This window comes from Ranitomeya imitator, chromosome 7, assembly GCF_032444005.1.
Source record: "Ranitomeya imitator isolate aRanImi1 chromosome 7, aRanImi1.pri, whole genome shotgun sequence".
Taxonomy (NCBI): Eukaryota; Metazoa; Chordata; class Amphibia; order Anura; family Dendrobatidae; genus Ranitomeya; species Ranitomeya imitator.
The window spans coordinates 153,128,936-153,145,709 of record NC_091288.1 but is presented as its reverse complement, the minus strand read 5'-3'; the positions used below and the strand labels follow the sequence as shown (position 1 = coordinate 153,145,709).

The 16,774-nt window shown below is 40.6% G+C and overlaps 1 protein-coding gene across 1 annotated transcript in view; it reads left to right on the top strand.

The window, feature by feature from the left end:
- ARPC1B (actin related protein 2/3 complex subunit 1B) overlaps nt 1-16,774 on the top strand; it is a 102,028-nt gene that overhangs the window by 59,968 nt on the left and 25,286 nt on the right. Inside the window, exons 6-7 of the mRNA XM_069733911.1 lie at nt 4,127-4,333; nt 16,173-16,248. Coding sequence (XP_069590012.1) covers nt 4,127-4,333; nt 16,173-16,248 — 283 coding nt within the window. The remainder of the gene's footprint in view (nt 1-4,126; nt 4,334-16,172; nt 16,249-16,774) is intronic.

Sequence of the window (16,774 nt, the reverse complement as noted above, 5' to 3'; positions counted from 1 at the left end):
GTGTGAGTGCTTTGTCTTTTTTGTGTGCCGAGCTGGTGGTTTTATTGATACCATTTTGTGACACATTTGATGCTTTACTCCCTCTTTATTGCATTGTTTGTGAGGAATGCAGTGAGCAAAATGCTACAATTCTTGTTTTTTTTTTTACATTTTGTTCTCCGCGTTTAATCTATGGCTGAAGTAATTTTATTTCTTGATAAATTGGAATTTATGGCAATACCAAATATGTTTATTTTTTTATTGGAAAAGGGGAGTGATTTAACCTTTTTTGTCATTTTATTTTTTTTTTTAATTTTAAAAATATTTTTACTTTAATTTTTAATGTTCCTAAGAGGTTTCAACCTGGGATCATTTGATTGCTTACACTATAAACTGATCTTACCATAATGCGTACAGTATAGAGCTAACTTGCCATGGCAACACAAGCCTCATTCATTCATAAATAAGAACACGACAAAGCTTTAGTGGAAAAATAAGGCCGTGATGTTTATTTTTGGGTAACTCAGTAATAAATAACAGTCCATTACCAAATAACTTAATCAGATATATGACCAAACACTCCAAAATCCAATAAACCATCCACCCAAAGACTCGGCGATTTTTCCACAATACAAACATCACGACAAAGAAATAAATAAGGGAGGGAGGGTGGGATCTTCTTTCTTCAGGCGGTACCTCAGAATGACTGAAAACTGCCAGCACCTGGCATTATATATCCCAGCGACAGCCCAGCATCACGCTGACAACCAATTGACAGCCGTTAAAAGAGCGCCAACACAGCTGGCTGAAGCCAGATTTACTTTCTGACAGGCAAATGTAAGCAACCAGCCTAGAGCTTAACCCTTTCTGAACCATAAAGTAATGACCATTGTTCTGAATAGTCTGTGTGGCCATGTGACCCCCCCTATATTCCCTACTTAAAGTAGGGGGGGGGCTACCATTCTCCTATAAAGTTTACCTCTAGGCTTTATAAGAGCCCAACATGGCCACCATGGCAGCTTTCACCAGGCTCTCATCTGCCATTAGCACACACCAGTCGCATCATGCACTGACAAATTATCCATTTAACTGCTGCTGTCAGTAAGGCTAGGTTCACATTGCGTTAATGGGTGTCCGCTAGCGGGCTCCGTTACATGGCCAAATTTTCGCAATTAACGCCATGCAATGGATCCGTTAGCGCACCCATTGACTGCAATGTGCTAACGGATTTCTAGCGCATCGCTAGCGCATGCCATTTTCGGCTAGCGATGTCCCATTAGTTTCGGACGGACCGCGGACGCTGCTTGCAGTGTTCGAGGTCCGTTCCTCGCTAGCGCAGATCGGGCATCTGCGCTAGCGGGATCGCCAAACGCGATCCCTTTTGGGACGTTGCGTTAGCGCAATCCGCTAGCGTATGCGCTAACGCAATGTGAACCTAATTGACAGCTGCATTTAAGTGGTTAATAGCAGTGATCAGAGCGCACTTCTGTTACAGGCACATCCTGGATGTGTAACACAGTCGGCATCTGCTTAGTATAGAGCAGGCTCAGCTCCTGAGCCCATGCCACATCCCTGTGATCATATGACGTTTCTTTACTGTCGCATAGAGGCTAAAGGTGTATTCTTTGTAATGATAAATGGTTAAAATTGTAAAGTGTTTGTAAAATCAAGCAACTTTGCCATTTCCTTGTTATTAACCCCTTCGCTATGTACTATTTTCATTTTACCGCTTTTATTTATTCTCCCTTCTTCCAAGTTTTTTTAATTTTGGTTTTACATAGTGATATACACTGAAAAAAAAGACACAGGTCCATCAGGTTCAGTCTTCCTCCACCAGTTCCACATTCTCTATCAGTAGACTGATAATAACCCACAATGCCATTTGTAGTGAGAAAATAATCTGAGCCTTTTTAAAGGGAATCTGTCAGTAGGATCAACCCTCCTAAGCTGTCATTTATGGGCACACAAGATTGTCCAGCACCTTCAAGCAGAACAAGACAAGTGTGAACAGGTGCAAGCTGAGTCGACCAAGTCAATAAAGCTAAGAAAAAACAGCGGCACTCTGAAATGCTATAATATGCAAACATTGAATATATGAAATTGGAACTGTATTACTGCTAGAAAATATAAAAAATGAAGTTACTTAGCCCATAAATTGGCCAACTCATGTGAGCCCAAGAGAATAAGTTGAAAAAGCCACCGGTCCGGCGCAGAAACACTTTGGCATTAATAAGAAAATATTTTGTAATGCCAAGGCTCTTCATTCCCGCAGCGCAGCACACCTAAACATGCCAATTTCCATTTTTCATTACACCTCTGGAAGAACTTTTTCCTCCAGCCGCAGGGCAGCAGCAGAAGCTCTTCACGCTTTTATAGGTGTTGGGTCTGCACACAACACCTTTAGGTGAGTGATACCATCGATTATACGTGTTCCTTACCACACAGTGTTGCCCTATTTTGTGTGCGCTTCTGTCCCTCTCCAGAGCTTCTCATATAGATTAGGAGAGCAGACTGTCAGTTACATCACACTGGTAACTCCCCCTCTCATGGAAACTATTCTCTGGATGTAAATTCTCAGGGAGATCAATGTTCGACCCATAGTCCTGAACAGTACATTTACATATTAACAAAAACATGGATTTCTCTAGAATAAGACATCAGATCGCAGATATCAAGGCATCATTTTATGCCGCTTCCTATGACCTACATGACCATCTAGACGGCGTGGGAAGGTTGATTCTACTGACAAATTCCCTTTAAATGCTGTTATAGGGCCTGTCATTACTACCTCTTGAGGTAGAGCGTTCTACAGTTTGACTGCTCTAATTGTAAAGAACCCTTTCCTATTTAGCTGCTGGAATCACTTTTCTTCAACCTATAAAGAAAGCACCCTGGACCTTTGAAGGAATAAGTACTATGTCAGTGCTTTGTACTGACTACACATATATTTATACATGTAAATGAGATCTCCTCTCAGACATCTTTTTTTTTAAGCTAAACAAGCTGAACTTTTTCAACCTTACATCATATGAGAGGCCTTTCATCCCTGCTAATAATCTAGCTGCCCGCCTTTGGACTGACTCTAACTTCTCAATATCCTTTTTAAAATTTGGAGCTCAAAACTGGATCCCATATTCTAGATGTGGTCTTACAAGTGATTTATAAAGATATACATTTATAAATACATTTATTTCACAGGATATTATCTTTCTTTTATACACCTTAAAATCGTGTTTGCTTTTATAGCTGCTTCCTGACATTGAGTACTGCAAAGTACTGCTGAACCAGAATATTCAAGTCTTTCTCCTTGTCTGTAGTCCCCACTATATTTCGTCTGTACCCCGGGTAGTCTTACAGCACACACTATCAGTGCATTCTCCTGCCAGCTGGTTACTGCTGATCTGAGCTGGAAAGAGAGCGCGCTGTCATTGTGCACATCGGAGTACAGTGCCCCTGGCAATCGGGAAGCTCAGGCGTGGTGGACTCCAGAAGATTGATTTTAACAAATAATGTCTATTGACTGTACAAGTCCCCTCTAAAATGTAAAGTGCTGCGGAATATGTCGGCACTAGAAATATAAAGTTATTATTATTTTAAGAGTAGCTTGTGTAGTACAGAGGTGACTAGGCCAGGGAAAAGTGACTTCCATAATGAAAAATTCAGTGAAAAAGCATTACATGGAATCGGTCAGCAGGATTTCACACACCAAACTATTTATAAAGGCATTTAGCTCTTTCAAAGACAAGTCGAGCAACACGCTATTATAGATCTGAAGCCTCTGTCACTTCATCTCTTTTCCTCACCAAGTTTCACCTCCTCCTGCTTGAGTCGCACAGCATAGAAACGGTCAGTCAAGCAGGAGGAGTTGGCACTGGATGGGGAATAGAGCTGGAGTGACAGAGGCTTCAGATCTACTGCCTCATTTGCATATCTAGTCAAATGCTGATTTATCAGTAATAGAGGAATGGACTGGCCATATAAAGGTATTTCTGGACTTGTGTTTGAAAGAGCTGCTGCTCATATAAATAGTTTGGGAGATGAAACCTTGCTGACAGATTTCTTTCAAATTAGTTGCATACATTGATTTTTCATCTTAGAGCAAAAGATGAGTTTCTATTAAAATGTCATATTTGTGTTTTCTTCACAGGATTTTTTCATCATATATTAAAGAGGTAGAGGAGCGTCCAGCTCCTACCCCATGGGGTTCCAAGATGCCTTTTGGTGAACTGATGTTTGAGTCCAGTAGCAGCTGTGGTTGGGTGCACAGTGTGTGTTTCTCTCACAGTGGTGACCGTATGGCCTGGGTGAGCCATGACAGCACCATTTGTCTTGTCGATGCTACTAAGAAGAATAGGTAAGAATATGGCGTGCGTTCTTAGTGCTTACAAATAAAAGTCACACCTAATTGACTGTGTATTACAGTGTTTACTAACGTTTCTGGCACCCCAAGGCAAGGCAGAATAAAAAATACTTACTCATGCTGTACAAAATAATTTATAAATAACATATCCTATATATACATATATATATATATATATATATATATATATATATATATATATATATATATATATATATATATATTGTCCAGAAAGATGAAGGCAGCACTCCAGTAGAAAAAATAAGAGTATTTTATTGGCCCATGTGCGATGTTTCAGTCCAAAGTGTGGACCTTTCTCAAGCAGTTATAAAGTGCAAATGCATACATATATATAGTGGATTGAACAAGCAAAGAAATTTATAACAATCAGTGAATAATATTAAATATAGTTAGTAAGTAAGGCCGAAAAAAGACATTTGTCCATCCAGTTCAGCCTATATTCCATCATAATAAATACCCAGATCTACGTCCTTCTACAGAACCTAATAATTGTATGATACAATATTGTTCTGCTCCAGGAAGACATCCAGGCCTCTCTTGAACCCCTCGACTGAGTTCGCCATCACCACCTCCTCAGGCAAGCAATTCCAGATTCTCACTGCCCTAACAGTAAAGAATCCTCTTCTATGTTGGTGGAAAAACCTTCTCTCCTCCAGACGCAAAGAATGCCCCCTTGTGCCCGTCACCTTCCTTGGTATAAACAGATCCTCAGCGAGATATTTGTATTGTCCCCTTATATACTTATACATGGTTATTAGATCGCCCCTCAGTCGTCTTTTTTCTAGACTAAATAATCCTAATTTCGCTAATCTATCTGGGTATTGTAGTTCTCCCATCCCCTTTATTAATTTTGTTGCCCTCCTTTGTACTCTCTCTAGTTCCATTATATCCTTCCTGAGCACCGGTGCCCAAAACTGGACACAGTACTCCATGTGCGGTCTAACTAGGGATTTGTACAGAGGCAGTATAATGCTCTCATCATGTGTATCCAGACCTCTTTTAATGCACCCCATGATCCTGTTTGCCTTGGCAGCTGCTGCCTGGCACTGGCTGCTCCAGGTAAGTTTATCATTAACTAGGATCCCCAAGTCCTTCTCCCTGTCAGATTTACCCAGTGGTTTCCCGTTCAGTGTGTAATGGTGATATTGATTCCCTCTTCCCATGTGTATAACCTTACATTTATCATTGTTAAACCTCATCTGCCACCTTTCAGCCCAAGTTTCCAACTTATCCAGATCCATCTGTAGCAGAATACTATCTTCTCTTGTATTAACTGCTTTACATAGTTTTGTATCATCTGCAAATATCGATATTTTACTGTGTAAACCTTCTACCAGATCATTAATGAATATGTTGAAGAGAACAGGTCCCAATACTGACCCCTGCGGTACCCCACTGGTCACAGCGACCCAGTTAGAGACTATACCATTTATAACCACCCTCTGCTTTCTATCACTAAGCCAGTTACTAACCCATTTACACACATTTTCCCCCAGACCAAGCATTCTCATTTTGTGTACCAATCTCTTGTGCGGCACGGTATCAAACGCTTTGGAAAAATCGAGATATACCACGTCCAATGACTCACCGTGGTCCAGCCTATAGCTTACCTCTTCATAAAAACTGATTAGATTGGTTTGACAGGAGCGATTTCTCATAAACCCATGCTGATATGGAGTTAAACAGTTATTCTCATTGAGATAATCCAGAATAACATCCCTCAGAAACCCTTCAAATATTTTACCAACAATAGAGGTTAGACTTACTGGCCTATAATTTCCAGGTTCACTTTTAGAGCCCTTTTTGAATATTGGCACCACATTTGCTATGCGCCAGTCCTGCGGAACAGACCCTGTCGCTATAGAGTCACTAAAAATAAGAAATAGTGGTTTATCTATTACATTACTTAGTTCTCTTAGTACTCGTGGGTGTATGCCATCCGGACCCGGAGATTTATCTATTTTAATCTTATTTAGCCGGTTTCGCACCTCTTCTTGGGTTAGATTGGTGACCCTTAGTATAGGGTTTTCATTGTTTCTTGGGATTTCACCTAGCATTTCATTTTCCACCGTGAATACCGTGGAGAAGAAGGTGTTTAATATGTTAGCTTTTTCCTCGTCATCTACAACCATTCTTTCCTCACTATTTTTTAAGGGGCCTACATTTTCAGTTTTTATTCTTTTACTATTGATATAGTTGAAGAACAGTTTGGGATTAGTTTTACTCTCCTTAGCAATGTGCTTCTCTGTTTCCTTTTTGGCAGCTTTAATTAGTTTTTTAGATAAAGTATTTTTCTCCCTATAGTTTTTTAGAGCTTCAATGGTGCCATCCTGCTTTAGTAGTGCAAATGCTTTCTTTTTACTGTTAATTGCCTGTCTTACTTCTTTGTTTAGCCACATTGGGTTTTTCCTATTTCTAGTCCTTTTATTCCCACAAGGTATAAACCGCTTACACTGCCTATTTAGGATGTTCTTAAACATTTCCCATTTATTATCTGTATTCTCATTTCTGAGGATATTGTCCCAGTCTACCAGATTAAGGGCATCTCTAAGCTGTTCAAACTTTGCCTTCCTAAAGTTCAATGTTTTTGTGACTCCCTGACAAGTCCCCCTAGTGAAAGACAGGTGAAACTGCACAATATTGTGGTCGCTATTTCCTAAATGCCCAACCACCTGCAGATTTGTTATTCTGTCAGGTCTATTAGATAGTATTAGGTCTAAAAGTGCTGCTCCTCTGGTTGGATTCTGCACCAATTGTGAAAGATAATTTTTCTTGGTTATTAGCAGAAACCTGTTGCCTTTATGGGTTTCACAGGTTTCTGTTTCCCAGTTAATATCCGGGTAGTTAAAGTCCCCCATAACCAGGACCTCATTATGGGTTGCAGCTTCATCTATCTGCTTTAGAAGTAGACTTTCCATGCTTTCTGTTATATTTGGGGGTTTGTAACAGACCCCAATGAGAATTTTGTTACCATTTTTCCCTCCATGAATTTCAACCCATATGGACTCGACATCCTCATTCCCTTCGCTAATATCCTCCCTTAAAGTGGACTTTAGACAAGACTTTACATAGAGACAAACCCCTCCTCCTCTCCGATTTTTACGATCCTTTCTAAACAGACTGTAACCCTGTAAGTTAACTGCCCAGTCATAGCTTTCATCTAACCATGTCTCGGTTATTCCCACTATGTCAAAGTTACCTGTAGATATTTCTGCTTCTAGTTCTTCCATCTTGTTTGTCAGGCTTCTGGCGTTTGCGAGCATGCCACCCCAAATATGAAGCTAGTACAAGATTGCGAGCATGCCACGCCAAATATGAAGCTAGTACAAGATTCACAGAAAAAAGACCAATCAAAAAAGGCACAGTGAATGTGCAATAGCGAGTGCAAAGGACACATATAGTGTCTGTTACAGTATAATACCAAATGGCAGACAATTGCCAATAAAAATCAGCTGTGAATCATAAAATACTGGAGGCATGACTCACCCCACATGTCTCAGGAAAGGTAGGTTGGATCTACCAGTCCCTAAGCATTTTATTGAAAACAATATATACATATATATATATATATATATATATATATATATATATATATATATATATATATATAGGCAAAAAAGGAAAACAGCACCACAAAAATGAAAAAAATGTGGACTTTATTGCCCGAATGGCGTGGCGACGTTTCGGATATAGTATCCTCCTTGAAGTGCTGTTTTCCTTTTTTGCCTTTTCTATTTTGAGCCGCCATGAACAGTGGCTTGGGAAGCTTTGCACATTTTTTAAGGTAGTATTTTGATGCTGTTCCGTTTTTTTCACTATATATATATATATATATATATATATATATATATATATATATATATATATATATATATATATATATATATATATATATACATATATACGTCATATGTATACTATACGTCACCATAATTTTTTAAACATAATTTTTGTTAGGAAGTGAGAATGGTTAAAAGTTTAATAGCAATTTCTCATTTTTCCAACATTTTCAAAAACTTTTTTAGAGACAACATCACATTTGAAGTAACTTTGAGAAGCCAATATGACAGAAAATATCTAAAAGTTACACCATTTAAAAAAACTGCACTCCTCAAGGTGCTCAAAACAACATTCAAGAAGTCTATTAACACGTTAGGTGCTTCACAGGAATTGAAGCAATATGGAAGGAAAAAATGAACATTTTAATTTTATTTAGCCCCAAATTTTGCATTTTCATAAGGGTAATAGGATAAAACAGACCATACAATTTGTTCTACAAATTCACCTTAGTACAGGGGTCCCCAACTCCAGTCCTCAAGGCCCACCAACAGGTCATGTTTTCAGGATTTCCTTTGCATTGCACAGGTGATGCAATTATTACCTGGGCAAAACTAAGGAAATCCTGAAAACATGACATGTTGGTGGGTCTTGAGGACTGGAGTTGGGGACCCCTGCCTTAGTAAACCGAAAACTACTGGTTGGGCACACGGCAGGGCTTGGAAGGGAAGGAGTGCCATTTGACGTTTGTAGCGCAAAATTGGCTGGAATAGATGGGGACACCATGTTGCATTTGTAGAGCCCCTGATGTGCCTAAACTCTGGAACCCCCCATCACATACACACACAAGTGACCCCATTTTGGAAACTATATGCCTCAAAGAACTTATCTAGAGGTGTGGTGAGCAGCTTGAACCCACAGTTGCTTCATAGAATTTTATAATGTTGAGCTATGAAAATTAAAAATTAAATTTTTCTCACAAACGTTCCTTTTGCCCAAAATGTTTCATTTTCACAAGGCTAACAGGAGAAGGTGAACCATACAATTTGTTGTGCAACTTTTCTTGAGTATGCTGATAACCCATATGTGGTGGAAAACTGGGCGCACATTAAGGCTTGTAATGGAAGTAGCGCCATTTGACTTTTGGAGTTCAAAATTGGCTGGAATAGATAGCGGACACTATATCGCATTTGCAGAGCCCCTGATGTGCCTAAACAGACTTCAAGGAACCTATCTAGAGGTATAGTGAGCACCTTAAACCCACAGGTGCTTCACAGAATTTTAAAACATTGGGCCATGAAAATGAAAAAAATACATTTTTCAGGTGAAAATGTTGCTTCAGCTGAAAATTTTTCATTTTCACAAGGGTAGCAGGAGAAAATGGGCTGTATGGCCAAATTTGTCCTGAGTACACCGATACTCCATATGTGGGGAATAACTATTGTTTGGGAGCACAACAGTCTTCAGAAGGGAAGAAATGCCAATTGAATTTTGGAGCGCGATTTTGGCTGGAACAGATTGCGAAATCATCTGACATGCCAAAACAACAGAAACCAACACAAGTGACTCCATTTTGGAAACTAAACCTCTTGAGGAATTCATCTAGCTGTGTAGTGAGCATTTTAAACCCTCAAGCAATTCACAGAATTGTATAACATTGGGCTGAGTCAATGAAAAATGTACATTTTTTTCCACAAAAATTATACGTTGGCCTCAAGTTTTCAGTTTTCAAAATGGAAAACCAGGATAAAATTGAACATAAAGAATATGTTATGTCATTTCTCCTGAGTACGTCAAAACCTCACATGTGGTCAAAACTACTTTAGAGGCACAGTGCAAAGCTTAGAAGGAAAGGAGCCCCATATTGTAGTACACATTTTGCTGGAATGGTTTGAGGGTGCCATGTTACATCGGCAGAGCCACTCAGGTGCCAGAAGAGCAGAACCCCCCACAAGTGATGTCATTTCACAAGCTACACCTCTCAACGAATCTCAGAGTGCACTGATCATATTGACACCACGGGTGTGTCACAGAGTTTTATACTATTGGAGAGTAAAGAAAAATTACAAAAATGTTGTTTTGACCCGATTTTGCATTTTCACATGTAGAAATGGCACCAAAATTTCTCACACAATTTCTGCTGAATGCAGAAATACCCCATATGTGATTGTACAGTACTGTTTAGCCACACGGTGAGACTTGGGAGGGACGAAGAGCTATTTGACTCAAGGAGAACAAGTTGTCATGCAATAGTTTGCAGACTCAATACAGAGCCCTTAAGTGACCCCAGTTTGGAAATGGCATCGCTCTGGGAATTTATCTACAGATGTAGTGATGATTTTGACTCCATGGCTATTTTCCAGAAACAAGCAGCATTGGAGATGTTGCTGAGGGAAAATTGCAAATCTGCCAGTGTACATTGTAATTCCCAGTACATTGTGACCAGCTCGTGCTTCTGGAGACATGGACCCCATAAATTAGGCGGGCTCTCATCACTACAGAAATGCCAAACGTGGATGCTAACTGCAGTTTGGGCACAGAAAGGAGGGGGCATTTCGATTTGGAAGCTCAAAATTCGCTGGATCTCTTTTGAGAGGCAAGGAGCCATAGGGCTTTTCCAGTATGTTTGTGTTACTAGTAATGTGGAAGCCCCCTATATTTCCATTAACAGATGATGGACCTGAGACCTCTGCTAACCGAGTCATGCGAGGTCTTGTTTATTTGTGGGATGAGTTGATATTTTATTGGTACCATTTTCGGGCACATTATGTTTTTGATCGCTTTCTATTCCGATTTTTGGGAGGTAGAATGAACAAAAACAGCAATTCAGGAATTGTTTCTTTTAATGCTGTTAACCAAATGGTAAAAGTGATAATGCAGCTTTATTCTTCAGGTCAGTATGATTACAGCGATACCAGATTTATAGAATTTTTTTTACGTTTTGCAGCTTTTACGCAATAAAAACTATTTGATTTAAAGAATTGTTTTTGCATCACTTTATTCTGAGAGCTATAACTTTTTTATATCTCTGTTTATGGAGTTGTATTGCAGCTTGTTTTTGGTGGGACAAGATGACGTTTTAAGAGATACCAGATTTATTTACATTTGTCTTTTTGATCGCTTTTTATTCCACTTTTTGTTCAACGCTATGATGAAAAAGCATTGTTTTATGCCTTTTTTTTACAGTGAGGCAGCAATATCAAATATGTGTACTTTTTTGCTCATTTTTGTTTTTACATAAAAAGTACATTTTATGAGTATAATATTTTGTGTTATTATTATTTTGTGATTTTTAAAAAATATATATTTTGACAATTTTTTAAAACATTTTTACTTAGTCCCTCTATGGGACTTTAACTTTTATAATTCTGATCGCTGGTATAATGCACTGCAATGAATTAGACCTGTTAGTGCTACACTGACAGAAGCCTCTTAGACCATGCTCTGACCTTGGTGACCCAAATATCATCACTACGACCTCAGGTAACCATGGCAACTATTGGGCCCTTGCAATGAAGTCACGAGGGCACCAATCAGATGTGAGAAAGGTCTCCCAGCCTCCTAAATGTTGCTATATCGAACGCAGCATTTAGGGGGTTAAACAGCTGGCTGTGAGAGTCGGGTCTCAGCAGCCTTGTAAGCTGAGCTCCCAGTGGTGAGCGCGTAGGCATATCTCCTGTGTCCGCATGAACGTCATGATGTACCTATACTTCATTGGTCGGGAACTCCTTCCATTCCATGACATATAGGTATGTCAAATGTTGTGAAGGAATTACTATAGAAAATGAACAGTTTGCCCCCAAATATAAAAATAAAAAGTGCCCCCAAAACATTAAAATATACACTACGGGTACCCAGTGATCTCAACAGATGTTGGAGGTGTGGGGAGGGGACAATGTCACACATATGGTGGGGGTGCCCTATAATAAATACATTTTAGGCAAAGGTGGATCCCTTGATTGAGAAAATAACTGGTCTGACTATCCCCAATATGCCAGAAGCCCTCATCTTATCAATGTCACCAATAAGTAAACGCATGTATAAAAGGTCGTCAATAGGCTACCTAATACAGATGGCTAAGAATGTCATTCCACGTCATTGGAAAAGCACTACTCCACACACTGTGGAGCAATGGTTTGCGGCGATTTCTCTCCTTAAAGGGACTCTGTCACCTGAATTTGGAGGGAACAATCTTCAGCCATAGGGGCGGGGTTTTTGGGTGTTTGATTCACCCTTTCCTTACCCGCTAGCTGCATACTGGCTGTAATATTGGATTGAAGTTCATTCTCTGTCCTCCGTAGTACATGCCTGCACAAGGTGCAATCTTGCCTTGCGCAGGCGTGTACTATGGAGGACAGAGAATTACCTTCAATCCAATATTGCAGCCAGCATGCAGCCAGCGGGTAAGGAAAGGGTGAATCAAACACCCGAAAACCCCTCCTCCATGGCTGAAGATTGTTCCTTCCAAATTCAGGTGACAGAGTCCCTTTAATAGGATGGAGCACCTGATTGCCCTCTCACCGACTGATGTTGATACTGTGTGATTTGGAGGGATTGGATAGATTTCCAAAACGGACGCCTACCATCTAGCCCCCAACTAAAGGTACCTTCACACATAACAATTTCGTTAATGATATCGTTGCTTTTTGTGACGTAGCAACGATATCGTTAACGAAATCGTTATGCATGACAGCGACCAATGATCAGGCCCCTGCTGGGAGATCGTTGGTCGCTGGGAATGATCAGGACCTTTTTTTTGGTCGCTGATCGGCGTGTATGACGCCGATCCAGCGATGTGTTCACTGGTAACCAGGGTAAATTTCGGGTTACTAAGCGCAGGGCCGCACTTAGTAACCCGATGTTTACCCTGGTTACCATTGTAAAAGTAAAAAAACCCAAAAAAACAGTACATACTCACATTCCGGTGTCTGTCACGTCCCCCGACGTCAGCTTCCCGCACTGACTGTGTCAGCGCCGGCCGGCCGTAAAGCAGAGCACAGCGGTGACGTTACCGCTGTGCTCTGCTTTACGCCGGCTGGCGCTGACACAGTGCAGGGAAGCTGACGCCGGGGGACCGACACCGGAATGTAAATATGTACTGTTTGTTTTTTTAACTTTTACAATGGTAAACCTGCGCTTAGTAACCCGATGTTTACCCTGGTTACCCGGGGACTTCGGCATCGTTGGTCGCTGGAGAGCTGTCTGTGTGACAGCTCTCCAGCGACCACACAACGACCTAAACAGCGACGCTGCAGCGATCGGCATTGTTGTCTATATCGCTGCAGCGTCGCTAAATGTGACGGTACCTTTAGATTATCCGGCATATCGTCACAACAATGTTCATAATCACACTCTATTGATTGGTGGTCTGTCGTGGTCCGCTCCCTCTCTCCCTTTATCTTTCATATGGAAAAATACATGCTTGATCGGGATATTGATGGAAAATTCTCCCTATACCCCCAATGTACTGAAGTTATGCATAGATTTATAGTTATATTTTACCCCCTGTACTACTTGTATTGCATTTTCTTGTACTTTCTAAATACAAAAATAAAAAACTTGAATTTGAAAATAAAATGCACTACCACCATTCTTATCAGGAGTATTGTGGCACAATAATTGAGATTCATTAGGTGATTACATTGAATGCAAAATATTAAATGAAATCTGTCAGAGGGATCACCCCTCCTAAGCCGTCTATATGGGCAGGTAGGTCATAGGAAGCTGTGTAAAATGACACCTTGATATCTGCAATTCGATATCTACTCCAGAGAAATCCACATTATTTTTATTTATAAATGAGCTGTTCAGTACTATGGGTGGCCAGACCCTGATCTGCTTGAGAATCTGCCTAAAGGGTTTATCTATATATATAATTGTCTAAGGGGTACTTCCATTGGTCTTTCTGTCTGTCGGCAACGTCCGTCACGGAAATCCCGCATTGCTGATTGGTCTCGCCAGTTGCCTGTCATGGCTGCTGCGACCAATCAGCGACGGGCACAGTCCGATTAGTCCCTCCCTACTCCCCTGCAGTCAGTGCCCGGCGCCCGCATACTCCCCTCCACTCACCGCTCACACAGGGTTAATGCCAGCGGTAACGGGCCGCGGGTACCGCACTGCGTAACCGCTGCTATTAACCCTGTGTGACCAAAGTTTTTACTATTGATGCTGCCTATGCAGCATCAATAGTAAAAAGATCTAATGTTAAAAATAATTAAAAAAAAAAAAAAAACCTGCTATGCTCACTTTCCGTAGTCCGACCATGCGCTCGCGGCTGCCGCCAGCTTCCGTTCCCAGAGATGCTTTACAAATTACCCAGAAGACTTAGCGGTCTCGCGTGATGCTAAGTCATCTGGGTAATTTCGCAATGCATCCTGGGAACGGAAGATGTCAGCAGCCGCGTGCATAGGGACAGCTTTGCTGGATCCCGGCGGGTGAGTATCTATTTTTTATTTTATTTATCTTTTTTTAAAACGGATATGTGCCCACACTGCTAAATACTGCGTGGGCAGTGTTATATAGCACGTGGGCTGCGTTGTATACAGCGTGACTGCTATATACTACGTGGCCAGTGTTATATACTGCGTGGGGTGCATTATATACTATGTGGCCAGTGTTATATACTATGTGGGAAGTGTTATATACCACATGGGCAGTGTTATATACTATTTGGGAAGTGTTATATACCACATGGGCAGTGTTATATACTATGTGGGAAGTGTTATATAACACATGGGCAGTGTTATATACCGCGTGGCTGCTATATACCACGTGGCCAGTGTTAGATACTATGTGGGCTGTGTTATGTACTGCGTAGCCTGTGCTACATATTACGTGGCCACTGTTATATACTGCATGGCCTGTGTTATATACTACGTCGCCTGTGTTATATACTGCGTGGCTGCTATTTACTGCGTGGCCAGTGTTATATACTATGTGTGCAGTGTTATATACCGCATGGGCTGCGTTATATACTATGTGGCCAGTGTTATATACTATGTGGGCAGTGCTATATACCGCATGGGCAGTGTTATATACCGCGTGGGCTGCGTTATATACCGCTTGGCTGCTATATACTACATGGCCAGTGTTAGATACTATGTGGACTGTGTCATGTACTGCGTAGCCTGTGCTATATATTAAGTGGCCACTGTTATATACTGCATGGCCTGTGTTATATACTACGTTGCCTGTGTTATATACTGCGTGGTTGCTATATACTGCGTGGGCTGTGTTATATACTATTTGGGCTGTGTTATATACTGCGTGGCCTGTATTAACGCATTGGGTATTCTACAATATGTATGTATGTATATAGCAGCCACGTAGTATATAGCACAGGCCACATAGTATTTGTCTGCTATATACTACATGGTTCCTATATAGTACGTGGCCTGTGCTATATACTATATGGCTGCTATATACATACATACATACATACATATTCTAGAATACCCGATGCGTTAGAATCTGGCCACCATCTAGTTTTTAATAAAAAGGGACCTTACCAGTGTGAGTGCAACTATCAAAGAAAAGTAGAACTGAACTTTGTCTTCTTACAAACACATTTGCTGCAGCTCTCACAGCTCTGCTATATTGCCACCCTTTCTGCCTGTGAAAGGAACCTGCAGATGTGTCAGGTATAATCACACACAGCTCTGCAGTGAGATCAGGAGAGCAGAGAGCGGCCATTAGACATCACACTGGTAACTGTCCCTTTTCATTTATAATAATCTCTGGAGGCAGATTCTCAGAGAGATCAGTGTCCGGCCTATAGAGCTTAACAGCTCATTTGCATATTATGAAAATATGGGTTTCTCAGGAATAATTAATTGGAACGCAGATATCAAGGTATCATTTTATTTAGCTTCCTATTCCCTACATGCCCATATAGACGGCTTAGGAGGGTTTATCCTACTGACAGATTCCCCTTAAGACGGCATCCAACAAATGCAGACATGACAATCAGGTACAATTTTTGTTTCATTTCATTTTTCACAGTTATTAATCTATTTTCTGTTTTTATCTTTTCCAGGGTAACAACTCTAATAACCGATACTTTACCCCTGCTGTGTGTAACATTTATCACTGAAAATAGTTTAGTAGCTGCTGTAAGTGCATTTACCTTTTACATTTCTGTACATTTTTGCTACATTGAAAACCAAATTCAGTCATATATGATATGTGGTATTATATTTATCACAAGATCCGATAGTTCCTCTTCATTATGACCTTAGGGAGAGATTTAACTGTATGATAAAATGTTCTTTAGCATGAGGGTGCTTTTTCCATTTTTATGTACCGCATAACAGGAAACATTTAGGAGAACAAATTCTGCCCCTATATGCCCCCTTGCATCCCAGCCCTAATGTCTGGCTGCCTATGAGAAGACACAGGGAGGTATTCTCACAGTTGGCGCTTGCAGCCTTACTTATCTTCAGAGCTTCCATTAAACTGTTGATGTTGTTACATGCCACAAGATCGCCCTCCATGAAGAAGTATTGGCCAAGATCTTTATCAAAGTTGAAGAACAAAGGAATCTGAACATTGCCCGCTAGGAGAGGAACCTAAGAGCTCAGCCTTACTTTGGGGAAGATCCAAATCTCTAGCAAGAGCGTTTAGTTCACTTTGTGTTAT